Raw genomic sequence first — 27,962 nt, forward strand, 5'->3', positions numbered from 1 at the left:
TGACTCCCCGAAACTTTCCTGGTCTGATAATTGTGGAATTCCTCATTAAATGGCCTTTCAAGCCATCAGCAGTGTTTGCAAAGCTGCGGGTGGGTGGCTCGGTGTGCCACTACCCCGTAGCGCCCAACTGCCCTCCCCCGTGGCAGCCCCTCTCTGCTCCTCCAACTTCGGGGCAGGGGGTTTGCACAGCTTCAAATTCAACTTAAAATCTGACCTGGTTCCATCTGGAACCTGGTAAAATCTGAGCTAATTTCTATATACTACAGGATAAATCCTGCCCTCGAAATACTGCTTGAAGCACGGTACCGCAGCTGCCATCCAGCTTTCAGTGTTGCCACCCTCATGAGAGGGTGACAAGCGCAGTCACCCCTCCCGGTGGTCTCCGAGTGTTTTGGAGCCAGAAAGTTTAAGTGTCACTTGAGCATTACCTGTGCAAATTTTCTTTTTAATTCACCAGGTCAAGGCATGAAATCACTAGCCGCAATAACCAAAACAGCCCCTCAGCTCAAGGGTAACGTCTCCTGGAGAACAGCAACCTCTTTTCCCCACAGCACCAGGCAGGKGCGGCCGCGTTTCCCTCCGCCGCTCCCTCTCTGCCTGCACCCGGGGTCAACGACGCCCCAAGCGAGCCCCGCGCGCGGCCGCCACCGACGCGGCCCAGGGCTGCCGCGACAGCGACCGTTGGCGACGGAAGGCTTGGCGACTGAAAGCTTCGCGCCGCAACACGCACCGCCCCTCACACCTGCCCGCCGGCAGCGAGCAGCGCATGCGCAGCGCGCCCAACCCGCCGTCACGTCACGTGAGAAACCACGCGCGCGGGCCGGCGGAAAGCGCCGTGACTTTTGGTCATGAGACCTGCCCCCCACCCCCAGCGACAAGAGCCGTTGTTTCCCCCCTTCCCAGCAGGAAGTGCCCCTCCAGGCTGCTTGGCGGTCCTGCTGCTCTATGGTGAGCTGGAGGTCAGGAGATAGCGAGGGGGCGGTTAATGGCCGCTACGAGCAGCGGCAGCACGGCTGGGGAAGCGCGGAAGTCGGGCGCCGGTGTCCCGCGACAAAGGCGGAGAAAAGTCCCCAGCAAGGTACCGGAGGGAGAGGGGGGAGGCCCCAGGGGCGCGGGGCGCGCCCGGCGGCGAGAGGGGCGGCGCGAGGCGGCCGTTGGCGGCGGGGGAGGGGCTGCCGGGGCCGTGTGGAGACGACGGGCAGGCGCCGCTTTACCGGGCCCTGCGCCGCGCAGCCGCCTGGCCGGGCCGGGCCGGGGGCCTCCTCCGGGCCCCGGGGAAGGCCGGTGCTGTACAGAGCGCTTCCCGGTGCCCCGCCAGCGCGCCGGGCTCGGCCTGCCCCCGGCCCGCCCCCGGCCCGCCCGTGCTGCTCTGCCCGGCTGGCCTAGCAAGACGGTTAGCCTTCTTCGCAAAAACAAGCAAACAGGCGAGTTTCCTCTCGGCTGATGCATAGCTCCCAACGCACAGAGCTGGCTAGTTGCTGTCACCGTTTGGATGCGGGTCTGTCGTCCAGTGCTATGTTGCTGCTGCTGCACGGCAAGTGTAATGTGCTTAGACGTGGGGTCTCAGGCTGTTCTTTCCCTTCGATTTCATATAACCCAGTGCTGCTAGTCTAAACCGTATTTCCTACCTCCTTTGTTTCCACCTACAGCGAGAGACTAGGAAACCCTTGCTGAATCACTGCGAGTACTTCGCAGTGCTCATCTTCATTGCTTTCCTYTGCTTTAGTTTGTTGTGTTCTGTGCGATAAACACTAATTCAAGTTTTCACAGGCGTGAGTATGGGCCTTTGTTAGAGAAATTGGTTTTTAAAGCTCTCCTATTTCCACTAAACAGAGTTCAGAGGTAAAAAGCTGTGTATTCCCCCCAGACAGAGGGGGGAAGAAATGTATCTGGGGCTTGGTTTCTGCCAAGGATTCTTACAAATCAAGTGAGCAAAGATGCATAACTTGATCCACTTGAGATGTGCTTTCTCAGAGTTTAATACATCTGTATTTCAGGTATTGCAGTCATCTGTCAAAACAGATGCTTGCCAAGGATAACAATTTAATAACTTATGTCCTCTATAAAATAGAAAATAATAATTACCAATTTTTAACTAGAATGTCTTCCAAGAATTCAGACTTCTAATGCATCTGCAAGTTTGGAAAATTTAAATCATCACTTCTATATTCATCTAGTATACTTTTTCCCCTTCACCTGCCAGAGCAGGAATCAGAAGCATACATTTGTTTGTTTTTATTCTCTGAAGTAAGTTTAGTGCATAGCCTACAATAGACTCAACTTGAATCAAATTACTTGGTATTAACCAGCAATGGTTTTAGGTTTAAATGTACCTGATAATGCTGAATGAAAAAGTATTTGTGTATTCCACTTACCCGGGTCTTATTTGAAAATTAATTTATGAAGAGTAAGATTAAAATATCTCATAGTTTTGTTTTGTTTTAAGAATAAGGCTAAAGTAACTTATTTAAAGAATTTAGTGTCTTGACAGGGTTGAAAATGCAGTATTCAATTGTCCTTAATTCTTAGAAAAGGCTTTGCCTATATCATAACGTTTGATATGCTTCATGTCTAAAGGTTTATATTCTCCACAGAACATAACAGAATCCTCAAGAGCATTAATGGGACATTAATGCTATTCTTATGCTCTTTCTGAAGAACTTTTTAAAATCAGTTGCTGATGAAAACAGAATGAACTCAGGCGTATCATGCTTTGGTCTTACAGAATTTCAGTTACCTTACTTTGAAAGACAGACTAGTTTACTTTGGGCAATCAATGGAAAAAAAAAATTATTCATAAAACAAAAGGCACACTAATGTAGAAAAATTTGGGATTTGAGTTAAAAAAGGAAGAAACAACCTTTTTTATGTGAAATGTTCCACAATGTGACGTTTTAAAGTTAGAAAACAAATATTATAAAATTACAGAATCCAGTGAGGCATACTTTTCTATTTAAATAGATATTTAATGGTAAAGTTCATAGGCTTTTATGTGAAGCAGCTATTTTTAAAACTCCAATGACATCTATATTTTAGCCCTTCTGCTGCAGTTTTCTGTCATCTTTCTGTTATTCGTGCAGATCAGAACAGCTGTGCAGGGCACAAGAAAGATCTTTAACTGACTTATATTACAGAAATTTTAGGTAAGTTCAGATAACCTAGTAATTTAGGATTAGACTAGTTGTAGTCCTTGAAATACAGGATTTAGGTTTTTACCTTAGAAATCAGTTAGAATACCAGTTTTTCAGTTTCCAGATAATTTGCAGAAGCTGGAATTATATTTGCTTTATTTTCAAAATGAAATACACCCCCCATTTTTGCAACTCAAGTGTTTATAACGTTGTGGCCTCTACATCCAGCACTCTTAGTGCCTCTATGAACCCTGCTTTTAAATCTGAAAGCTGGAGCATTCTTAATGATAAGCTGAGACAAGCTGTTTAGAAATATTTGTTCAGTTACATTCAGTTCTGTCATGAATCAAATATAATTTTACACCTTAAAACAAGGCTACCAGTCTGAGTATAGCCCAGCATATCATTTATACTTGGAATAGTTACATCACTAGACAATACTATGTTCTATGCAAGACCTTTTAACTACTGTACATACAACTTAATATAGGGAAATGTGTTATGTAATTGCTTCAAATGTATGCATTTAGTTCAGGAAAACTAAAACATTACAGTTAAGGGAATTTCTGCTGCAGAAATGCTCTAAGCAATGGCTTTTCAGAGGATTTTAAAGGCCTATTAACTTCTCATTATTCTGTGTTAAGCTTTTGCACTAAAGCTGCTGTATTCATATTTCTGTGTAGGATAAATTTGCACATTTCAATCTCATGTCATTAGATTGTGTAGTGCTATTTGCTTTATTTTATGGAAAATAGCATTCCAGACTCTTTCCATTATACCACTGGATGATATTTGTATTGATCAAAAAACCGCATTACCCTGTCCAGTGGTTAGCACAAATGGCTATGCATTTTCATTTGTCTGATTTTATCTTAGCAGAGTAGTTTGTAGGTGAACCTTGTAAGATCTCAGTTAAGTTGTGTTCATTTAGGTTAGGGTTCTTGGGTGTTTTGGAAAGCAAATGAATTCTTTCATTTCTCTTGGTAGAAATTTCTTTATGTTATAAAAAATAGCAAAGATTAGCTCAGGTCTGATGTTTTAGTGCCATCATTAGATTTTCAGCAAGCTTTGACATGGGTGTGAGACCACTCTTTGGTAATTGTATTAATGTTTAAATGACTGCCCAGCATTTACATCAGGCAGACATAGCGGTCTGTTGGGGAGAGCTGCATGCCTAAGGTCATATGACCAGAATATCTGCACATGTCTAGAACTACTAATCTTTGTGTATACTGCAGGCTGATGTTTCCTGAAAAGAATCAGGTTGATTCTGTGTATTCTTTGCTCCCCGTGAGAACAGGGAGAAGAGCACATGGGAAAGATCTGTTGGATGTAAATTAGTACCATCAAACAACCTGTGCAGCCTAACTTCAGCAGCTTCCTTTCCTAGGAGCTACTTGGAAACAGGATGGATGAATTGTTCAGCTAGCAGTAGCCTCCCCCTGTGGGCTATCTTTGCCACCCTCCTTGACTACCTGGGGTTATGATTTGCCTCACTCACATGCCAAGAGAGGGACCTTCCCAGAAGTTGATGACCAGAGCAGGCTGCTGTCCAAACAATTCATTCAATTCATACCTTGTTTCCAAGTTGCCTTTGAGAAGGTAATACTACTACTGGCATGAATGTTTTTAGTTGGTACGTATTATAGCTTAAAAAAATATCTGCTGAAAGGAGTATAAGGTGCATGGTTTAATTCTAGAATTAAATTTAATGCATTTTTAGTCATAACAAGACTAGGAGGCTATAGTATATTATAATTTCTTTAAACTGTTTTTAAAACTACTTAGTCGTCAACCTTGCAGATAAAGGCTTGAAGCACAAATCTGACTGATGTTAATGCTTTTTGTAGGGTGAGCTTCATAGAAGCTACTAAAGACTCCATAGAATTCATTTTAGGCAAAATAAGTGAAATAAGTTGTTTCAATCAAGTAGAATGGATCCTTGTTCAGTTGGAATTCAGCTTCAAGCTACCAATGAATGTCATAAGACCTACTATACCCGTCACACTGGTTTCAAGACTAAGCAAGATATATCTTCATCTGACCTGCTGTTACTTCAGCTTAGGACTGGAATGACCCTTTCAGAGAGCAATACAATCTGCTTCCATCATGCAAAAATTTACATTGAAAGATTTGAAGACTTGCAAAAATCATGCTGTGATCCCTTTAATATACACAGAAAACTATCAAAGAAAAACTTACGTGCAATTGACTTAGATGATGCGACTTTTCTAAGTGCCAAGTTTGGAAGACAGTTTGTACCTGGCTGGAAGCTTTGTCCCAAATGTATGCAGATAATAAATGGAAGCGTGGATGTTGAATCTGAAGATCGCCAAAGAAGAAAACTTGATTCAGACGTATGTATATAGATCTGTTTTTCACTCCCTCTAAATTCTGTAAGCTATTGGGATTGGGCTTCATTTAAATTCTACATAAAGAAATGAATTTTTTTTAATAGAAATATGAAAGTATAATCTTTTGAATGTCTGTTTAAATGTTCTCTGTTTAAATACTCACTGTATTTAAACCTTTATTTGAAAGACTGTTCAGTTGAATGTGTGCATGCACTTTGAAAAGACACTCAACTTTTTACCTTAAAAAAATCCTCTTCCCTAATTAAATATTATGGTGTTTTTTAATTCAGGTGATTGTGCCAGGGTGATTTACTCCTCTAAGTTTATGTAAATCAGACTGCTACCTAGTATTTATTTAAATCTGTTTTTCAGACCTAGCAAAAGACAAGCTTGTGTGCTTAAAACTGAACACTGCAAAGATTGCTTCTAAGGGTGCAGAGGCACACTGCTGTCTTGGTCTCTTCAGTTTAAAAATACACTGTTTCTAGCAGTTCATTACCAAGTAAACCTGTGCTGAGGTGAATTAAATGTACTCTCTTGTGGTGTCTGAGCTGTGAAGGCCATGGCCTTCATTCAGGGGCTGTAATGAACTGGCGTGGGAGGAAGATTCTTTAAGTACTGAGTTTGGAATACAGTTTGTACATTGTTGGGAGCTTTGTTCAAGATGTATGCAGATAATCAACAGAAGCGCGGGCAATCAAATTAACAAAAGCTCATACATATATGCCCTGTAGCAAAACAAAAGTGCAATCTAGAAGCAGCTACCCTTTCAACCCAGAAGCAGCCACATGAATTTTTCAGATGATGTGTCAGCATGATTTGGAGACTGTGTGTGAAGCTGAAATTTGAAAGCATGAATGATTTACAGCTGCTACTGTAAATCTTGTACTGTTGGTTTTTGAGACTTAAATTGTTCCTGCTAGGAAATTCAATACAGAGTTGAGGTCAACAATTTACCTAAATTGTTCCAAAAGCCTGACTTAACGGGCCATTTTCTTGTGATGTAAGTTGGTGTTTATATTCAAATGAGATTTTCTGTTTCTGTTCAGGGGCGTACAGCTAAGGCTTTGAAGTCTCTGCAGTTTGCTAATCCAGGACGACAGACTGAGTTCACTCCTGAGACCAGTAAAAGGGAAAAAAGAAGGCTGCAAACCAAAAGTACATCATTTAATTCAGACAGGTGGGATGCTTCCAGTGTGTATGTTACTATCTTTCTTATCTTTCACTTCAAGATAGAGTAGCCTTGACAGTCAGTGTCCCTATAAGGCTGACATTTTCTGTATGGAAGATATTTTGCTTATATGGTTTTGGTTTGGTTTTCTGCAGGACAGCAATGATTTAACTAAACTGCTGTTACAACTCACTTTCATTGTTGAAGTAAACAAAACAGAGGGTAAAACAAAATACATTCCATATTTCAATCAATTAAAATAAGAACAAGTATTTGGTAAGATGTGGCAATACTACACAGTAGACTGTAGACGAAGCTATCAATTTATATGTAAACTAAAAATCTAATAGTAGTTAAACTTGAATAGTGTAATATCAAAGTAGAGTAAACTTAATATTGATGGGAGCTGTCATCTTTCAGTAAACTTGGGAACAAAAGTGTGTAAGTTAGGGTGAACCTTACCTTCTTTAAAAGAAAGTTAGTGAACTGTTGTCTACCATGCTGGACAGTGCTGGATGACAAGTTAAAGCTTCTCATGTGGCTGACTTCAAAGTCAGGCATCTGACACAGAGGAGGGGTTTATGCAACTGAGTTTTGTGTCATTTTCCAATTAAGTTTTGGACTAACTTGATGTTATCCAAGTTTGAGAGAGAGAAATCTCAGTTGTAACTAGTCCTACAACTTACATAAAATCATGCAAGAAAGATAATATTAATTCCTTTCTCCCACTCTCCACCTGAAGTTTAACCTTCAGACAGGACTACTTCCAGAGGTCCCTTCTAACCAGAATTTTTCCATGATTCTGTAGTTTAACAGAACTGTAACAGATGAGTAATGAGTAAAACAAAGAATATTTTTTAATTATCTTGTGCACCCTGAATGATTCTACATAACCTGCTTTGAATTGTAACTATACACGTTACAAGACATGAAAGTAAATAAAGGCAGATTCTCACATCATCTGAAAGGTAATGTAGAGTTAAGCTTACATCATAACTAAGAAGAATATTAAAAAACGGTTGAATAAGTGATTGTACTATTGAAGAGACTAAAACCTTCCCATTCTCSAAGTGAGTTCAAAAGCACTACAATACTAAAGATATGATTTAAGAGAGGGAATGGTTGTTGCATATAGTAACATCTTTTCGATTAATAGTGTTAAAATTAACACCTGAAAAAAAGCAAACTTCTGTCTACAACTATTAACAGCTTGATATCAAAACAGATGGATTTTTAACATGGAAATAACTGTTGTTTTTCATTATGCAGGCAAGTTATACCAGCAAAGAGTAAAGTCTATGATAGCCAGGGACTACTCCTTTACAGTGGAATGGACCTCTGTGATTGTCTTGATGAAGATTGCCTGGGATGTTTCTATGCTTGCCCCAAGTGTGGCTCCAACAAGTGTGGAGCTGAATGTCGCTGTGATCGCAAGTGGCTATATGAACAAATTGAGATAGAAGGAGGAGAAATCATTCGCAATAAGCATGTGGGTTAGTGTATATATGCATTATTTACCCTGATCATATATTCCATGCTTTGATTAAACACAGCACATTCGTCACTTAGAGCTTAATTAAAGCCATTGGAATTTATCATGATCCATATGATCAGTGCTCTTTCATATCCATTTTCAGTATGATTATGGAAATATTCATTATCATGCTGATATCTTGTCACACCTCATTCTACCTTGTAGTCAGTCTCGTTAGTCATATGAGTAAGTTCTCATTGAACAGTCTTGCRTTATACTGAAGATGCTAAATTCTTATGTGACGTTCTTAGCCGCTAACCTCATTTCAAACACTGTTTTGTAGAGTGTACTATCTCCGTGCATCCCTCATTTATCCTTCTCTATTTCAGGATCTCATGGTTTTGATTGTTTTCTTTATGTGAAACATTCTTCTCTATTGTAAATTCTCAGTAAAATTACATACAGTATTAATAAAGTTTTCTCCAGTATTAATAGTGACTGCTGTATCTTCTATAGAATATGCCAGCTACATCTAATAAATCCAATCGACATTACTTACTGGATTCAGAGTTATATTTAGGAGTTCAGATCTTGTCTAAGTTACTGAGATTTAGGATCAAGTTATCCACAGGAATTCAAGCCTCACTGTTAAAGTGTTACTGAATTATCAGGGCATTGAGAAATATTTCCAAGTATTTCATTAGGGTACTGTGTTTAGCTGTATTCTGCATAACAATTGAAATAATTTTGATATATTTGTAATTGGTCTGTAATTGGACTGGAACTTCAACAGTCCTGTCCCCTTTTTTCTTTTTGCTTGTTTTTAAGGTAAAGGTTTCCATGCAGCTGAAAAGAATTCAAGTGTGTGTTCCCAAGCTAAGACTCTCAAGACTGGTACAAAAAAAACAGTTGAGTTTAAATTATTTTGGTTRATATAATTTTCATCCTCAGAAAATTAAGATCTTACAATATATCAAAATTCAAGGAAAAGATTTCATAATTGAAATACTAGTAACATTAAATGCTATTCCCTGATATTTTTGTTGTTGTTTTGGATGTGACAGAGTTGCAAGATCTACACATAATCTTGGATCACATTTATTCAAGGATGCTGTTAACTATCACCTTCTGAAGGCTTTTATTTGATAAAGTTGTATAATCTTGCTATTTAGAGTATTTTCTTTTTCTGGTAAGTAATGTGAAGGAAGTTGCATTTGTAAAACCCAAAGTTATGCTTTGAGTTGTACTGACATCTGCTGGTCCTAGTGAAGTATAAGCATCAATTTAGACTCATACTACATTTCTGTTAGATCTTGGAAAATGAAGACTGTCTTTTTTGATCAGAGCAATGGCTGTTCTTCCACTGTGTCCCTCTCATTAGCCCTGAATTCCAGATACATTTATCACAGGAGTTATCATGTGTTTTGTCCCTGTTTGGGACTGTTTCAGCTCTTAAGTAACCTTTTGAATTAAATGAAAAAAGACATACATACCTTCATCTATCTATATTAGAGTGAAGAGGAGAAAGCTGGTCTAATCCAGAGTCAGCAGTACCTACTGTTAATAAGCATAACAGGCTTCTAACTTTGTTGAATATAACTTGCCACCAAAACCTAGAGTTAGACTTTGGATTCAGTAAATATTTAAATGTTTCAAAGTGAAATGCAAGTAGTTTGTATTTTCTAGAGCATCACAGTATTAGAATTGTATATCTCCAATGAATCTCTAAAAAGTTAATGTATTCAGTCTTTCAGTTTACAAATTCAGTAGTAATGATGACTTCCCAAATAAATCACTCAAGATGTTCTCAAACAAAATGCACAGGGCTACTGTTTGACTGAAAACCTGTTCTAAATACTGGGTACTATTGATTGCAGTAGAAGCTACGTAAGGCTTAGTTTATTTCAGTATAACAGGATTTTTTTGGTAATGGTGGTTATTCAGATCTGTTAGCTATGTATGTAGAACTTCAGCTGACCTGTTTTATTCTTGTAACCTAAGAAATACTATTAACAAGACTTGTGTACCGTAAATTTCTTCAGCTATTACAAGTCCAGTTATACTAGATCTGAAGTCCTTTCATTTCATCCTAGTGCAAAGAACAAATAACAAGCAGAAATGAAGAACTACATCTTTTAAGTAGATGGTTTACAATAGAGGGAAATGGGCACACAAACCCAAACAGTTCTCTCAATTTACTTAGGTGAGGTCTGATGTCTTCCTTTCAGGTCTTATCCTTTAGACCTTGGAAATTTTGGAGGAGTCCAAGAATTAAAGAATTAAAGAATGGAGAATTAAAAGTCTAATCTACACATGTTAAAGCTGGAGAAAAGGAAAGCACATCCATCCTACCTCATACAGCAATGGTACTGTCAGGATCATCCTTGTAAGTGTAAGAAACATAGCTAGGGTGGAGGAAGGACAAACCAGGAAAACTGCAAGATTATTGTTGTCCAGTGCCCCTTATCTTCCCCAGCTTGCAATAGTGACTGCAGTTAAGTATTGCCAAGTTCACTTTTCCTTCACACTTGTCTTGCAACAATCTAATCGATATCATCTTTGCTAGTATACTCAAATCACCTATTAGTTAAGGGAAGGGGAGATAAATAGTTGATACAGAATGAAAAGTAATATTTTAGGAAAAGAAGAATCCTCCCCCAAAAAAACTGACAGCAAAGCCACATAGCCTTTCTGTTGGCTAGTAAAAATGGGATCTYGCCAAGCAAGCGAATTCTATAGCATATCCTTTTAGAAATGGAAGCCTGGTTGTTACAGTGTATAGAAGATGGCACTGGGGCTCTTAGAGTAAGTAGAGCAAGATGATCACACATGATGTTTTTCATGATAGCATTGTACAAAGGCAAGATGTCAGGAAAATGGAGCTGGCCATAAAAAACCGCAGATGTGGAATATGTTTATCTAAATAGGATTATAGTAAAGATCTTAGTCTCATTTGCATGCAGCCCTCAAGTGGAGTAGTTAAATTCACATTTCCCCTTTACTTTATGGCAAAAAGACATCAATATACCACCACCTACTYGCCAGCACAAGTCAGTGTGAACTCCATTCCCCCAACAGTCCTAGGTGGACTAAATCAACATCTGTGATTCATGAAATTCCCAATTACTATCACCAAAACTCAGTAGGTAGACTGACTAGGTTGGAAAGGGCCTCTGGAGGTCATCCAGTTCAATCACCAGCTCAAAGCAGAACTGATCTCAAACTTGTATCAGGTTGCTCAAAGCCATAATACATTGCTCAGGTTCTTACCAGAGCCATTCTTGTTTGTTAAGCACCCCAGTCAGAGCAGGCATCTAATCCAAAGTTTTTAGTGTTGAAAGAAAAAGATTAATAATGGTAATGGTTAACCAAATTATGCATCTTTCTGGACCAATTTACACAGTATGACAGAAAGCAATCTGACATGTAGACAAACCAAATTATGACACTAATTATTTGCTTATACCCCTAAACAATAGTCAGGACCACAGATTTTAGTTCATCTAATTGCCATGTAAATTTATCTTCTTAGGTACATGTTCTGTTAAAGCTTGCAGTGTTCGGGCAAGTTTGCTACACATCTTTGACAGTTGCCAAAAAAGTTAGATTAATAAGGCAGTTTACCATGTATTGGTATCCAGTGTAGCCATCTTTATTATATATTTAGAGTAATGGGAATGTACAATGCCATTTGCTTGCTGCCTGCTATAGTTTGGTTCTTTTGAGTTTAAAAAAAATAAGCTAAATTAGATAAATTTTAGTTTCCCATGACATGTTTTATTTTACTATTAAAGAAAACTTTAGCTTTACATACACAGTGTGACCAACATAACTGTTTAAATAATCATCTTTATGGTGCTTGGAATTCATAATGTTTGGTGACTTTTTAAATTAATACAAATCATTGTAAAGCAGGTAGAATCTTAACCAACCAGAGCATATTTCCTCAACATGCTTAGGTTATAGTGTATCATTAAGTTGAATAATATGCTTTTATACACTTCCATGTCTTCCTCCTCTATTTTCTTATTAAAAGATTATTTTTAAATCAAACTTTACCATTCTGTGAGATTTAAAATGTTTACAGCTATGAAGCATAGCTGTATGTTTATATAAAAGTTAAACACCACACAATCTTATCTCCTCAGCATAACGCACGAACTATTTTATCACCATCTAAAAGTAACTGCATATTGTTCATACATAGTCCCCAATCTTTTTTAATTATTCTACAGCTAAGCCTATTAAACATTGTTCTTTTGAATATAGCCAAAGGAAACCATTTCCAATAAACGCTAAAGTTCACAAACCAGCTATAATCACTTTAAAGTCTGCATACATCAAGGAGAAAAGCCAGCTGCAGATATAATGTGTTACTGTGTTAAAATTTCTGCCTCCTGATATTAATTGCAAAAATTAATGTCTCAAACTTTACAGATTCAAAAGAAGGAAATCAATGACAAAGAATTTTGTGAATATATACCTCTTGAATCAATTGAGTTTATTAAACAGAGGCTCCAGATGTGTGATCTAGTGTTAAATGTTTTGGTTTCTTTCTCACACAGAAAAATTCACAAATTTAAAATAGAGTCAAACTTAACATCTTCTAAAGTCAGCAGGAATCATCCTATTGACAGAGTGAGGCTTGCATCAGAACCTTGCAGTCATATCTAAGATATGATGTGCCCTGTTTTTTGTTGATGGAGTTGTAGGTTTCAAACAGTGATAAAACATTGCTCTTTGAGTCTTTAACAGAGAGCATCCCAGGTAATCTGCATGTACAGTATATTCAGGTGATTAACTCAGTTTTTCAGAGGCCGCTCTTCTGTTCTTAGTTGGTTAGAAAAACTGTGACTTCATTGAGCAGAGTACATATAATCCTCTTTTGTATTAATCATTGTAAAAAATCCGATGTTATTAAAGGTTTAGTTAATACTTTGGTAGTTCTGGACATGTTTTCAGTTTTCACTGATTTTTTTTGGTTACTTGACTTTCAGGTTCATTAAATAAGTTTCCGAATAAAGCCAAGTATAGGAGACAGGCAAAATGAGAGGGTCCATCTTTCAGCTAACTTTCTCAAGAGCAATCTTGCACTGGAAAAACTAAATACTTCTACTTGAGTGGGCTTAAGTATTCGAACAAGCACAAATTGAAGACTTCAGAATTGTCTGACGTAAGTCCTTGGCATAATTTGAATCCAGGCTCCTGAACATACATGAAAGAACTCTGGTGTCTAGCACTCTGCAAGAAAAAGGAATTTCTTATGTAATGGTTGCATCCAGCATAGACATTAAAAAAAGTATTAATGCATGGCATGTAGGAAGCTTACAATGGCTGTGGGTCTTTCTCATATGGATTCTGTCATAGCTAACAAAGTGGCAGGGAAACATTATAACATTACCCTGAGATACAGCATGAATTTAGGTTTCTTTCAATCAGTTTGGTTCACAACACGCAGAAACTAACATGAGGAAACTCTCATCTTTATTTTGAATGATCATCCAAGAGATTCGAAAGAAATCAGAAATAGCAAGAAGTGAACAGACCTACACAGCAGGATTTTATAAATCCAGAAGTCAGACTGTAAACCTTTGGGGGGGGGGGGGCACACAGAAAATTGAGTTAAGGCAACTCTAAAATCTTTTTTTTCCTGTTTTAATATTTTTTAGCCTTTTTTATATAGCTCTTAAATTTTGTCAACAAAGGACCAACTGACATAGCATATGCACATGGGCATATGCTAAACTCCCATGGTTGCACAGCTGCACAGAAGTTAGGCAATCAGATGCACATCTATCACATTTTAGGTGACTGAAACAGAGCTATAACTTACCTTGCTAGAATCAGCATTAAAGCTGCCATTTTAAACTGCCCAGTCATTCTTCTAGGAGTTTTGTTTGAAACTCATTATATTGATTTTAAAATACCCCAGGTTTACATTTTAAAAGTTTCTCGTATCCAGCAGAGGGCATCAGTTTACTGCAAACCTGACCACTAACTTTTCTTGGTGCACTTTATAGGGATACATCTGCATTCACTTGAACAGAGTGGATTTCATTGTAGGACAGATTCAGGAATCACGCCCAAGACAAGAAATGCACTACACAGGTGAGTGAGGTTGCAATAGAGCAGATTCAAATACAAGATTAGTATTTTAAAAACAGAAGGACTGGATTTGCTTTTTGGTCTTCCTAAATGTTTTTATTCCCCATATACCTTGCTGATTGTTAGTCCTTCAAGTGTAGATCAGTACAACTCCTTATATATGTGTTTACAATTTACATTGCTCACTATGAAAACTTGATCTTAAAACTCCAGCCTATCCATTCCCTTAGGAATTCAGTGTTAGGTAGTGTAGAAGAAGCCCGTTCATAGCAGGGTCCTGCAGTCCTCAGTGAAATAGGAGACTGACATCCACACTATTGCTGCTGTTAGCATGCAATACACTGCTAAAGAATTGCACTCATTCTTTTTCCTGGACAAACACTTGTCCTCTGATATTCTCCTCAGTTCCAGTATTTTACTAGAGCATACATTGTATTTTCAAACGCGAGAAATGAATCCATTTCTGAGGCCGCCGCCTCTCTGTCACACATGGGGAGGCCATAGCCCACCAGGCCTGCAGAAAGTCCATGCCTGAACACGGTCCTCCTGTTGTGCTGTGCATCTTGCTTTATTGTGATCCAGCTATCCACATCTTTTTCCTGTCTTACCATTTCATCAAGAGCCCGCTGCCATACTACTTCAAGTAGCCAAAAGAAGCATAGCATGATCTATGGCATGCCAGAGTGAAGCAAGATAGTGGGGGCAGCTGGGAGAAGGAAGGGAGCAATAGCAGGAGACCCAGGGACTAAGTGAGAGAAAGAGTGCCCTAATTCTTCTCTTTTGTCACCTCCTCCCTTTGGGCAGCCCTTCACACACGCTCACAAGCAAACTAAATCTGTATAGCACAGTAAATGCTTTGTCCTTCTAGGCTCTAGTTAGCACAGCATTAAGAACAAGATGGAGTGCAAAGTCAGGTCTCCATCTCACCCCCAAGTGACAGCGCTACCTACTATAAGCTCCTGAGAGTAAACAGTGGGAGGGATTTAGTATCCATGCGGAATCCTAGGCTACATATTGAACCAGAAGAAAAAGCAATTTGTGCAGTTATCTTCTGATTTTCTCCTTGTTCTTTTATTTGTTCTTGCATTCTTTAACTGATAGCTGTACTTACTTTAAATCCTTCATATTAGCTACCAAATTAATAGCATGAAGCAGGCACCATTAATTTACATATTGAAAAAATAAGAACAAAACAGTTGCAACAAGCACCAACTAAGCATCCCAAGTTAGCCACTTACCAGCATCATCAGAACTCAAAAACTTCTAGAAGAGAAATTGCTGGGAATTCAAAGCTTCTACTCAATTCACAGACCTTCAGGCCTCACAAACCACCTAAACAAGTGGAGCTAAGGGTCAAAATATGTTCTCAAGAGTCAAGCCCAGACAACAGGGAACCCACACATGTAATTTAATCACACCCTCACCCATAGATCACTGAACTACAAGCCTTTTTTTTTTTTTTTTTAAAGCTTAACACTTAAGGAAGCAGGATAACAAATAACCATCATGATCTAATGCGTATATAAAGACTCTGCATAGCCTTTCTGTTAAACAAAACTACTTTGCTTAAAAGTAGAAAAACAGATTTTACAGACTTTCAGTAGTATAATAAGCTTCCAAAATGCAGTATATCTCATTCTAGCTCATCCTTCCTAGGAGTACCTGACAATCCAGATGTATTCAAGAGTTTTCTCCCTACTTCATCCATTTTCTGTTGTAGGCTCGTGCTACAAAAAAAATGCCACTGCCACCACCAAACACTCCCCCCCCCCCCCCCCCCCCCCCCCCCCCCCCCCCCCCCCCCCCCCCCCCCCCAACAAAACCCCCAAATTGTGCATTTCCTTCTGTTTTATAATCTCTTAGTGCTCTGGCAGGTGACTCCCTGGGCGGTTTCCAATCACACAGGCTGAATCCTTCCAACTGAATTCAATGTTGCTATAACCTTTCTCCTGGCAACCAGCTCATCTTAATAGTAATTATTGTGTTAATCAGAGTGATTATATTTCAGTTTAGTCTTCAGTTATTCTCTTTGCCGATCTGTCCTGCTTCCTGGGAGTTTCAACTCAATCTCTAAGAAAAGAGAAAAGTAGAATTATTAGTCTGTTAAGCACACTTGCGTAGTATGCCTAGCCTCAAGCCAAACTTCTAAGTTGTACAGGCTTCTTAGATCACCACTTAGGTAAACCCCAAATCTCAGCTATACTGTTCTGTCAAGCCAGTTTGTCTCTATATTGCATTGGCAATAGCAAGTTGTTTTCTCATAGCAATGAGCTTGTATTAACAGTCCTATTGACTTCAGCAAAATTACATACATGGGTAAGTGATCCAAGCAAATAGATCAGTTCTGCACAAGTTAAAAAAGGCAAATAAGACTTGATGAACTGCTGAAGCTGATGGGACTGTTCAACAAAGACACTGTTTGCCTTCAGCTGTTATATATGCTTTTGTAGTGACAAATGGGTAGAGATTGCACCTGTGATCTGATGACAATGAGCCACTTAACCCCAGTGGAAAGTAGCTACTAAGCAACCATCAGTATACAACTAAAATAAAATCTTCTGTTACCAGGAACCCCCAATAAAATGTTTGGGTAACCTTTGCAGGATTGGTCCCTAAAGACCAGATCCTCAGAAGCATGAAGTCCCTGTGAAATCACTAGAAGTTAAGTGCTAAATGCCTGAATCTGGGCTTAAATATCTGGGCTTCCATTTGCAGTTCAGAATCAGGTTTGGAGACAGGGACAAGACAACAGAACATGGGAAGACAGAATAGATGACTCCTCATGTCATTTGTGTTGGATATGCTCGCAAAAAAAACAGCTAGGTAGAAAGCTCAGAGTAATTAATTGTCACTAATGCAAGCTGGTTGTATCTGTAGGCAAACCCAGAATTTTATTTTTCTCCAGTTTTCTTTCTACTGTTATGTTTTGGGTTTGCTTTTGCTTTGATCATTTATCCAGCCTACTCTATGCCAACTACCTCTGGTTTATGACCTCCCTGTGTTAATTTCTTGTCTGTGAACTGTTGATTCTTTGAAGTAAAACATTGGGCTAGATCTGTTTTGGAGTAAATGAGAATGCAGGGGCACTGACAAAAGAAATCCATCAAAAGAATCACTGCAAAAAATGTCTGCATCTTCTCCTCCTCTGGATGTGAGTGAACTACAACATTCAGCTTTACACATGTGCACCTCCATCCCAGCTGGGTACCTTTGTCGAAATATGAGGTAATATATTGAGCCACAGTTTTCCTCATGTACTGACTGCGCACATAAGGGAATCCTTATTTTTAAGTAATACATTTTCTCCAGAATGGCAGAACCTAAATCATTAACTTTGTATTTGTAATTGATTTAATTTTAACTTGGGTAGTGCCCCAGATGGCCTAAGGCTTATTCAGATCTTGAACCCCATCAGGGTTCCAAATTTTGGTAAAGCTGTGTGTATGTGTAAGTGTTTTTAGAACTGGTCCTTGTATGCAGTTTATCCAGCCAAACTAGTGGGAGCTCACCTGTCAGAAATACAAGGTGCAAATTGCATCGTATAAGTTGCCATGAATTGGAGTAGATTTGTTTAAATCCTCCTGAGAGAAGCTGACAGGGAAGATGCAAAGATGCTTTTCTACCCAAGAGCATGTTCTCTACTATAGGGTATGACTACAGTGAATCCTGTGTTTAGTTGACTTTTATTGACCCTAACAATTATTCAGTAGTTAACTGTAATGTTGGAAAGTATCGTTCTGCATCTTCTGCTTCAATGTAATCTGAAAGGTTCATTCATCACATAATTACAGCTGGTAGCTGGTTTGATATTTTGATACTACCCTCTGAAACAGACAATTCTCCCTAAGGGATAGAACTGTAGTTCTTTTCCACCTTAAATCCTCCCTTTCTTCTGACTCTGCCAGTTTCACAGTTTGTTCTGTTTTAAACTGAATTGAAAACCTTTGCCTACCATCCAGTACTAGTTGATGATGCTTCTCGCGTGTCAGAAATTGCTACTGACATTTCAATTTTGCTTTATTTTTCCCCTTTCTTTGATAGTGTTAAAGAGAAAATTTGTATTTGAATAAAAAACAAATAATGCATGTCAGAGTAAGCATCAGAGAATGTCAGATTGTTTTTTTCCAATTACAACTCCATTTCAAATAGGGTAATGCAATTAAAGGATAATTGCTAGAAGTGCAAAGCCAAGGTTATGATCAGAAGTGGTTACCCTTTCACTTTTAAGTCCTGTCTTACTAAATAAAATATTCTTGCGGGGCAAGTTACTTTGCATATCTGTAAATATCCAGAAGCAACCAAATGGCACTACTAGTTGAGTGCGTATTTGTTTATAAACTACTATACTAAGAAAAGAGAACAGATACAGGTAGCTTTATCACTGATTAATAATGGCATAAATTCACTTCAGGATAGAATATTAATTAACAATATATTAGTTGCCAGTATCATAACATGCTTTTAAATAGTAGTCATAGTAAACTACTGATGTTATTTTCTAAATACTGAGCTGTAGTTTGATTTCTCATTTCTTTGATAAAGTATCAGCAACAAAATACAGCAAAAAATATTATAGAATCCACAGCTTTGTTCAATGGCTTATTGAGTGCGTTTAGCACTGCAGTGGACTATGGCCAAAATTAGCACTACCCAGTCTCACTAATGAAAGTGATTCAGTATGGCAGCCTAGCTGCAAAGCAGAACATTTTGTCACTAACTGGAAATTCCGATATCACCTAGATATATCAGTCTTGTGTTACTATAGATTGGTCCAGTTCTCAGCAACAGCCCTGCAGCAACCCAAACAGCCTACTAAAGCTGATTGAGTTGCACCAGATTTTCATTAACGTGACCAGGACCAAAAATGAGCTAAATGAATATGTTTATATTGCATCCTGAGGGTGGCCCTTTAGCTGCCCACCAGACCACATTCACTGCCCTTTCATATGGCAAATTAACAAGCTCAGGCCCAGGCATTGCTAGAGGGGACACTCCTGACTTTGTGGGTCCTTGTTTGCTGAAGCACAGCAGCCAGGCACAACAGGACATGCTGTCCACAGGCTGACTGCAAGGGAAATGGTCAGGCTGTGGCTGCTCCCATGATTCTCTCTTAAGAGTCAAATTGATGTAACCTTAAGGACTAGTGTAGAAAGAGATGAGTTTCATGAGATTGGGAGTTTCCATCCACAGTTTAGCTTTATCAGACAAGAACTGTTTAGGTTTCCTTTTTCAGGGTTGCTTTAGATTTATGTGTGTGTGCTTTAGGATGTTGATGTGTCTTGTTCATCTCAGGGGCTGTTAGAGGGTAGACTGGCAACAGAAGAAGTCAAGCTGTGCTAACTACAGGGAGCTGAAAATGATTTTCCCACGGCATGAGCATACATCATTAACTAGCATGAAGCATTAACTACCCTTTACCAGTCCCCTGTTCCATTACTGATGCCTAGAACACTATAAGGAGTGGTGGTGGAAACTGGACTTTTGTTTAGTTGGACGCAGAGGAGGCTAAGGGGAGTTTCAAAAGCAGCCTGCAGTTGTTTGAAGGGCAGTTATAAAGGTGAAGCTATAAAGGTGCCAAGCTTTTCTTGATAGAGCCAGACTGTATGACAAGGGGCAATAACCACAAATTAAGGCTTGGCAGGTTCAGATTGGACATTAGGAGAAACTTTTTCTCCAGGAGGATAGTGCAACAGTGGAACAGTTGCCCAGAGAAGCTGTGGAGTCCCCATCCTTGAAGTTTTTAAAGATTCAGCTGGACAAAGCAGTGGCAGACCTGATCTGGTGCTTCACCCGTAGAAATTCAGGGATGGAGTTCTTCAGCAAAAAGACAGATTTTCACTAGCTTCAAACTTTCAAACAGAGCCATGGACTTACACTTTTTAAAAGTCGGAAGCTAGTGAAAAATCTGCCTTTTTGCATGGGCCTGTCTCTAGGAGGCTGCTGTTATAAGACTTCAGTGACACAAACCATTAGTGAGGTTTTTCCGATCTGTTTTATTTAAGTGCATGAAGTAAAACAGCAATCCGTTATTATTATCTGCTTTATTTGACTGGTAATAGTGCCTAAAAGGGGCCAGGACTCCAATTTGCTACACTTTGAACCAATATTTGCTGTGAGAGCACATATTCTCATTTTCTGTGAGAATTTCGGTGGGACAATGACTAAGCCTTGATTCCATTTTCTCCTTGTCTTCAATTACTGTAACAAGGAGGTGGCTGACAGGAGGTGTAAACTAAATGTAAAATACATAATGGGAGAAAAACTTATTTTATTAAATGTTCGAATTTAGTGACAGAGCTTAGGTGAAAAATTCCCCTACAGGATTTGTAACTGAGCATATTAACATTCCTCCACTGTACTGAGTGCAAACTGCAGCCCATGAACTAATGGTATCTTTTGAGAAACTAGCTTCTTAGCCCTTGGGAGCTAGACACCTCAGATAATGTTGAGGCGCTTTTAACAACCTCCAAGCTTTTTGTTACAGAGAATTACTTTTGTGGCTATTTATTCTTTTGACAAAAAAGGGAAACCCAGCAAAATCATCTGGTAGGGACACCTGTTGTGTAAGCTGGGACTTTTCAAGCGAGCAGCTAATTCAGGAAAAGGCTGGCTAGTGGAGAAGGGCCTGGGAGGGCGATAGTGTTCTATAGTGTACAGTTGTTAATCCTCTTGTGTTCAGTTAAAGAGAAACCAGAAGGTGAAGCTGAAAACATAGTGAATTTGTTTCATGACACGAATGTAACATTAACGTTAGCATTTAAAACAAGCCTATAATAATATGTGTTTATTTCTAACGTCGGCCTTATTTCAAGGACATTTATTCTGCCTGCAGATCTGCTATTTCCCCACCCCATCTCAAGCATCCTACTCTACCTGAGGCAGAGAAAATGTTCCTTCATGTACCAAATAGGAAAATGGGGCAGAGTAGGACACCAGGAAATAATGATCCCTGTGGAACAAATAAACAGAGGGAGAGCAGCTAAGTTAAAGTGTTTCCCTCATTCCCTGGAGATATGTCCTTATCTCGATAATTGGATGAATAGTAAATAAATAAATAAATAAAATGTCTTATTTAGTCATGTTGTTGTTGGAATCCTTTGACTGTAGTGTAGTCAGGAAAAACTTCAGGATTGATCTGGAGTGCACAGGCCTATTTTCTATTAAAGTGTATTAATGTCAGGTTCTGTGCAATTAGTGAAAAGTCAATTCCTATTACTAGTTAACACTATTGAGTATCTGCTTTCTTTAATAAAAAGCCATGTCCAGCATAAAGACTATAAATCGATAAGCAGCCACTTTCTAAATCTATTTTGTCTCCTCCAAAAAATGCAGAGAGCTCTGCAGGTTAGAAGACAAAACAGTTAGAAAAAAAAAGATCCCTGCCCTGTGAGAGCCTAAATGTCTGCTACAGATCCTGTTTTCTCATATACTTCTGAATAACATTGTGATTTCCTTTATGATTCAGATCTTTTTCAGAAATAGTTTACTTATTTCTAAAAGGTGTACACATGCAAACCATTCTTAAAATCTTTGTATTCCTTTAGTGGCGTGGCATCAAAGATCAGATCAGCTGAAATCTTCTGCGGAATGAAGTCTTCTCTCACGTTTGGATCATGTATATGTTTAGTGACCCCGCAGCTGCTGTAAGGGCCCAACTGAACTTGGGACAGACATTCAAAGGTATCTAACACCTCCTGACATCAGTGGCTGGGCTATCCAGTGTTCACTGTTGACAAGCCCTATAGGATAGGGCAATTAAATAAGGTTGTGCATCCAGGTCTTGCTTTTCAGCTGAAATAGTGAATGCTTATGCTTTAGCAATCTGCAGCATGCATGCTGTTCTTGGCAGGGGCCCACCTGGTATATTTGCTATATTAATTCCATAAGTAATAACAATTATTTTTTGTTAAACTCCATTTCCCATTGTAGCTTTTGCAGGGCTTCTGCTTGAACAACAGCTGCCAGAATGGCATGCACATTTAGTTCTTACTTTAATAGAACAATCTACAGGTTTCATACACAGTTTGATCATATTCAGTGATTGCTTTGGTGGTTAGCTGAAAGTTATACTATCATAACAGTGGAGTGGCAAACAAATCTCTCTCCTCATTGCTCTATCCTGTAAGACCCTTTATCTTTGCGTATTTATTTTTCTTCTCCTTTGAAGATACAGCTATTCATTCCAAAAAATCCAGTAGGCTACTGTGAAAGTTTTATTTGGTTTATTTCAATAGCTCCAGTACCCCTTACAATGGTGTACAGTGAATATCAATCGATTAAGGTATTAATGGATTCCTAGTTGAGTTCTGCCAGAGTTATGAAGTTTTGCTTTTTTTTTTTTAAGAACTGATAATGCAATAAGCCAGATTATTTCTGATTAAGTTTTTTGTGTGCAGAGACCTGTCAAATGAAGAGTACAACTGAAGTCCATCCCTATACCATTATTTGATGAATAGGAGGAAGAAACAGAATAAGCTTCATTAGCATAGATACCACTCCTATACTGTATATGCACTGTATGTGCAAACATACAGACTACAGTCCTTCCAGGTTTTGGGTAGCACAATGCTCTTATCCTCACTGCAGCAGTAAAGAGCACAAGTTGCACAGAACATGCTCTGAATTAGGGATATCTCAGTATCCAAGGCTTGGCTTCATACCCCTGACAGGGTTTTAGTGGATTATTGTCTTTCTCCAGTGCAGTGATGGAATGGAAGCATCAGCTTTGGCACCCAGGTGAGCAGCTTTTAGAGGAACACAGCTTATTCTCATGCTTCTCTTGACTTTAATATCTGCCATTCTCCTACCCTAAACTAAGAAGGATTCTCCTAACACAGGCTAGAACAAACTTAACCAAATAAAAAACTGAACAATATTCCATTGTAACTGCTTTGCCCATACTATTGTCTTCCCCAGCACCCCAAGCTTTGCAGACCACCTTTGTTTGTCCTGTCTTGATTGGCCTCAGATTCTACCTCTCCACACCTGCACCCAGGAATAATTGTCAATAATTAAGAGTCACCTGGGTTCCCCCAAGAAGTTAAGAGTTCTGTCAATAGAAGGCTGGTGGTCATGAAGGGGCAGGTGAAAATAAAGAAAAGGAAAACCAGAAAAAGATGTTACAATTAATCCCTAGTATGTACTACATGTGAAATTCTTTCTGCAAGCAGACAAACCTCTTGCAGCAGTAAAGATTTTCTTGTGATGGACTGAAAAAAGCTAGTCTAGCTCTGCCTCTTCACGCAATGCATACAGAGCTGACATTCTTGTCCCACTGCAGAGCTAGTGTTGCAGCGGCATAGCAATAGCTGCTGGCATCAGGAGCTGTGCCCCAGCAAGAGTTACTGACAAAACAGGGAGAGAAGGTGGGAGCAGTCGCAGTGCTTCCTCACAGAAATGAAGAAACCCAGTGGGCTTAACAATGGACTTCACTAGTGGTGTCTGTGGGCAGTAGGACTTCAGTACCACTGCTGCATCACTGTGGAGAGAAAGGGAGGAAGTTAAAGAGCCAAAGGGGTGCTTGTTATTAGACATTCACTTTGGCAGATGGGAAAACTGAGGAAAGAAATTCATCTTGTTTGTTGGGGATAAAATATTATTAGATTCTGTTGTGGAGTGATTTACTTACTGTTCCTGCTTTATTGATTTATTCCTTCTGGGTTTCTCCTTCTGCTTACTAAGTTTTCTTTATCTTACATGTAGGCTTGGTGCTTACCAGGAGCAAAAACTTAAAGAACAAATTTGCTTTCCCAAGTTTCTGCATTCTGTGCGCAAGAACAACCTTAATTTTAGACTGAGCCTTGCTGTTGCTGGCCGTACTAGGCAAAAGAAATGTGTCATGTTAAGGTGAGATATTTGTTTGATATTTGCAAAGTCTCTAACCTTGATTCTCAGACCTAGCTGAGTTCTTTTGAGCACAAATCCAGGAGAAAGCATAACAGTGAGTTTACAGTGCATTTTCATTCATCTGGGGTTGATCAGGTGGCAGTTTACTTCACAGTACAACACAGTGATTTTGAAAAGACTAAAAATTGCATTCAGCTGCATGCAACTTTGGGTGATTGTCTCAGCTGCTGGCAGTAGTCAGAGCTTCTTCTGGTCTTGCTGTCTCCTGTCTGTGTTGGAGGTTTTCAAGTTCCTGATCTCAGAACTCCTACTACATTATAATCTGTGGCAACAATAAGGTAGTTTGGATTTCCTTTTTYTGTTTCTAAGCAGAATTTTATGAAACAGTTGGTACTTTGCTTAAAAATCAAGCAAAGTTGAGCAGTTAACGTTTAAAAATAACTTAAACTGTTCACATAAGGAGATTATTTCAGATCAAATTTGTTCTTCTGTTTAGCTTTGTGGTATTACTGTAAGGACTTTGGGATGGTGGAACCCTATCTCTCTAGTTGCAATGGAAAGAAGTTGTATCTTACCGTGACTGTCAAGATTTCTGAAAGCGCAAAGCACATCTAAATACTTAACTTGGTTGAAAATCAAATAGGAAGAAGCGACAAAACTCTGTTTTGTGCCTTTTAAACTTCTATATGCAGTTTTCATGTCATGTTAACCTCCAATAAATGAGGACTGTGAGTGATGAAATTAGTGATGAAAATAATTAAAAAGGGATGAAAATAACTTGTCCTGTTTAAGAAAAATGAAAACAAAACATGAAGCAGGAAGAGGGAGGGTTGAGAGAAGAAGATTTGATATTCTGCTTCTGATAGTCTAGGTTGCTTCTTTTTAGTATTGGTTTTCACTTGTGGCCCACAAATCCTTATAGATGCAAAGGCTTACTCGAAGAAATGCACAAGAGCTATCTAAAAGAAGTCTGTTGTTAGTAGCCTTCCATTTGTTAATGGCATCTGCAGAACCTGTGGGGAGGAGAAACAACTGTATATCAGAAAAGATTAGAGATTGCTAAAGGAAAGAAAAATTATTTTCTTTCTGTATGAAGAAACAAGGAAATGAACATGCTTTGACCATTTTAATGATCATTTGCTAAACATCTGAGCAGTTGCATCGTTAATCTGAATGAATGTAGATAAAATTCAGTCATAGACAATAATATTTGTAGAAACTTGAATTTTATATACATATGGACAGTGTTTTTCCCAGAAGTATTATATTTTGATCTAGCTGAGGAACAGAAATTATATTATGTGATTTAATTACACTATTGTGACTAGCAGTTTGTTTCAAACGCGAAGTCCTGCATATGTGAAGCAAAATGCAAGATATCTAGTAGGTAAACATTTTCTTTTAATTTGTTGACTGAATTTGAATAATGAATAAATTTGAGGAAATTGCAGTCTGCTTGTGGAAATTCCATAAAAAGAAAAAGGAGCTAGGCTCATAAGGTAAATTATTAATGGTGGTATATTTGCATTGCTCCAGTTATTTGTAACATAGGAAATGTGATTTGCGTGTATATGTCATTTTAATATTAACTCAGTTGCCAGCTCAGATCTAAAATAATAAGAGATCCAAGACTCTCATTTTCAAAGAAGAATTTTTAATGCAAGTGAAATCAATATGGCAAAAAATTCTGTCCAAAGAAAGGCTAAGAACTGAGTGTACATATTATGCCTGAGGACAATAGATTTTAGACCCTCAATTTTCTTCACCTGTGGTATGTGTGCCTCTCTCTCTCTCTCACACACACGCACTGCTCAGTAAGAGGATCAAGAAGTGTGCTTTCACTGTTGAGTTCAAGTACATACTGTAATCTTATCTGAAGTGAGTTTGATTAGTATCAACCAGAACAGTATAAACAAAAGTAAAAATACATCACGTACTTAGACACAGCTGTGTACAGCTGACAGTGTCTGAGCCAGAATGAAGAGTTACTGAGGAAGAGTTAATATTCTTGATGGGATCCTGTTGGAGAAGCCTGCATTTCAGCATGAATATTACACAACCTCTCTTCTTCCATTTACAACACTTCCTTATTATTCATAAATACAAATTTCCATTCTGTTTTCAACACTCACTATAAATATGTTCATTTACAACAAGTGCAGGAACAAACTTGTATTAAAGGGAATTGTAAATTACAGCTATATTTTTATATCTGAGATTTTTGTTAATTTAACATCAGCATTTCCCGGAAACACTGATTTTAGTATTTGCAGCTGGTAACTGTGTGACAACTCTGGGCTCGAAAGCCTTATATTTATACCCCAGAATGTACAGAGAATCACTATCCCTTTTCAGGTTTTGTTTTTACCAATTTTACCAATGTGTCTCAGAGTGAAAAAGATCACTTCTAGAACTGAGAAGGTTGTTTAGAGTTTCACAGAGCTATTCACAGACCAGGCAAAGGCAGGGCTGCATTGCATGTTGTTGAAGAATCGTCCTCCCCAAGAAAAGTGACTATTTGCTTCATTCAGTGCCTGTATTTTAGTATCGGTGTGGGTGAGGAAAAGTACTAACAACGCCTCTGAAACTAACCATTACAAAAGAGCAAATGACTTCCTTTCCCACCCCCCACCTTTAAGTACTGTTTTAAAAGGGCTCTGAGCAAGTTCCTTCATCTTTTTCTCCACTGAGATTCCAGTCAAGATGCTAATCGTACAAGGGAAACGGTTGTGAGCCTATGTGCTGACTTTGTGTAGGCCACTGAAATACCATCAGAATAAGTTAGAATGTTACTTGGTATCCTGAGGCCTCAGTGTAGGCTGTGGCTTGGCTAGGTCAATTGCATGACTGATTTAAAAAAAACCAGCATGCTCCCTGTGCTAAGGTTCTTGATACCAACTTGCAAGCCAAATTAGGTTTAAGTTTCCAAATGCAGGTCTGTGAAATGCCAGTGGTTTGAAAAGACTCAGAAGACTTCAATTATGGCAGTTTGAAAAGACTGTCATAGCAGTAGAGATGAGGAGAGGCCCCAAATTCTGTTTAAAGACCTAAAATTTTTGTGTTTATGCTTCCATGTAAGCTATAGTGGAAGTTGTCTTGGGGATCAAAGGGGAATGGTATACTGGGAATCATCTAGCTTTGAAACAGATTAGCAGAGCCAGCTTAAAACAAGGAAGGAAACCCCCTTTTTATAAAGGGGGGCAGAACTTCTTTTGCAAGACATGTTCACTAGAAACCTTGAAAGAACTCCCAAGAGAGCAGAATTTCTCTTGGGGCTTCCTCTGTTTTCTGGTACTTTCTGCAGCTCTCTCTTCCCTTTCTCTATTAAGTAGTGTTTGATATATTTGTATCAGAAGGGGAGGACTGAGCTGGAGAGCAAGTTGAATCTTGCAGGCTGGCTGAGCTCCAAATATCCCTGTCAAACAGGATCTGTGTGAATAGAAAGGGTTGTAGTTCATTCAGCCCTTCTGTGCTCAGTCCATTGAAAGAGGACTTGAGCCTCTACAAAGAGGTCAAGTTAGCTTACTGTCTTTTCAGAGACCTTTGCAACTTGGCCTAGCTCAGTATGTGATTGAGCATACTGCAAAAGGGAGGAGAATTTGGATATAAGAAAAGCTTGGACCTCTCCATATTTACTGCAGATATAACCTAGGTTTTGGGCTTTCTGGACATGGGAAACATGCAGCATTGAGTGCAACTGTGCATCTTGCTGTAACTGATTATTTCATAGATTTTGAACTAGTGGTCTCCAGCTCTTTCTAACGCACCTAGCATCATTTAAACATCAATTGCAAATGCAATGTAGCACTGTGCAGTCCTTTCTAACAAAATAGGCAAATACATATTTTGCAGATCTGCTTCTCCTAATGTGGAAGGCAGAA

General features: G+C 38.9%; 1 protein-coding gene across 14 annotated transcripts; it reads left to right on the top strand.

The window, feature by feature from the left end:
* Window positions 1-794: 794 nt before the first annotated feature.
* ARL14EP (ADP ribosylation factor like GTPase 14 effector protein) lies at window positions 795-21,824 on the top strand. Of its 14 annotated transcripts, none has more exons than XM_026074702.1 (7): window positions 795-1,078; window positions 4,432-4,733; window positions 5,065-5,488; window positions 6,535-6,665; window positions 7,926-8,149; window positions 8,959-9,038; window positions 10,359-11,454. In XM_026074702.1, exons 2-7 carry the CDS (start codon window positions 4,615-4,617, stop codon window positions 10,434-10,436), a joined length of 1,056 nt encoding a protein of 351 aa, XP_025930487.1. In that variant the 5' UTR covers window positions 795-1,078; window positions 4,432-4,614; the 3' UTR covers window positions 10,437-11,454. The 14 variants fall into 14 exon arrangements, with proteins under 14 accessions (XP_025930487.1, XP_025930489.1, XP_025930490.1 ...); XM_026074704.1 differs by having other exon boundaries at window positions 4,522-4,733; XM_026074705.1 differs by having other exon boundaries at window positions 795-948.
* Window positions 21,825-27,962: the final 6,138 nt, after the last annotated feature.

This window comes from Apteryx rowi, unplaced genomic scaffold, assembly GCF_003343035.1.
Source record: "Apteryx rowi isolate R43461 unplaced genomic scaffold, aptRow1 scaffold_397, whole genome shotgun sequence".
Taxonomy (NCBI): Eukaryota; Metazoa; Chordata; class Aves; order Apterygiformes; family Apterygidae; genus Apteryx; species Apteryx rowi.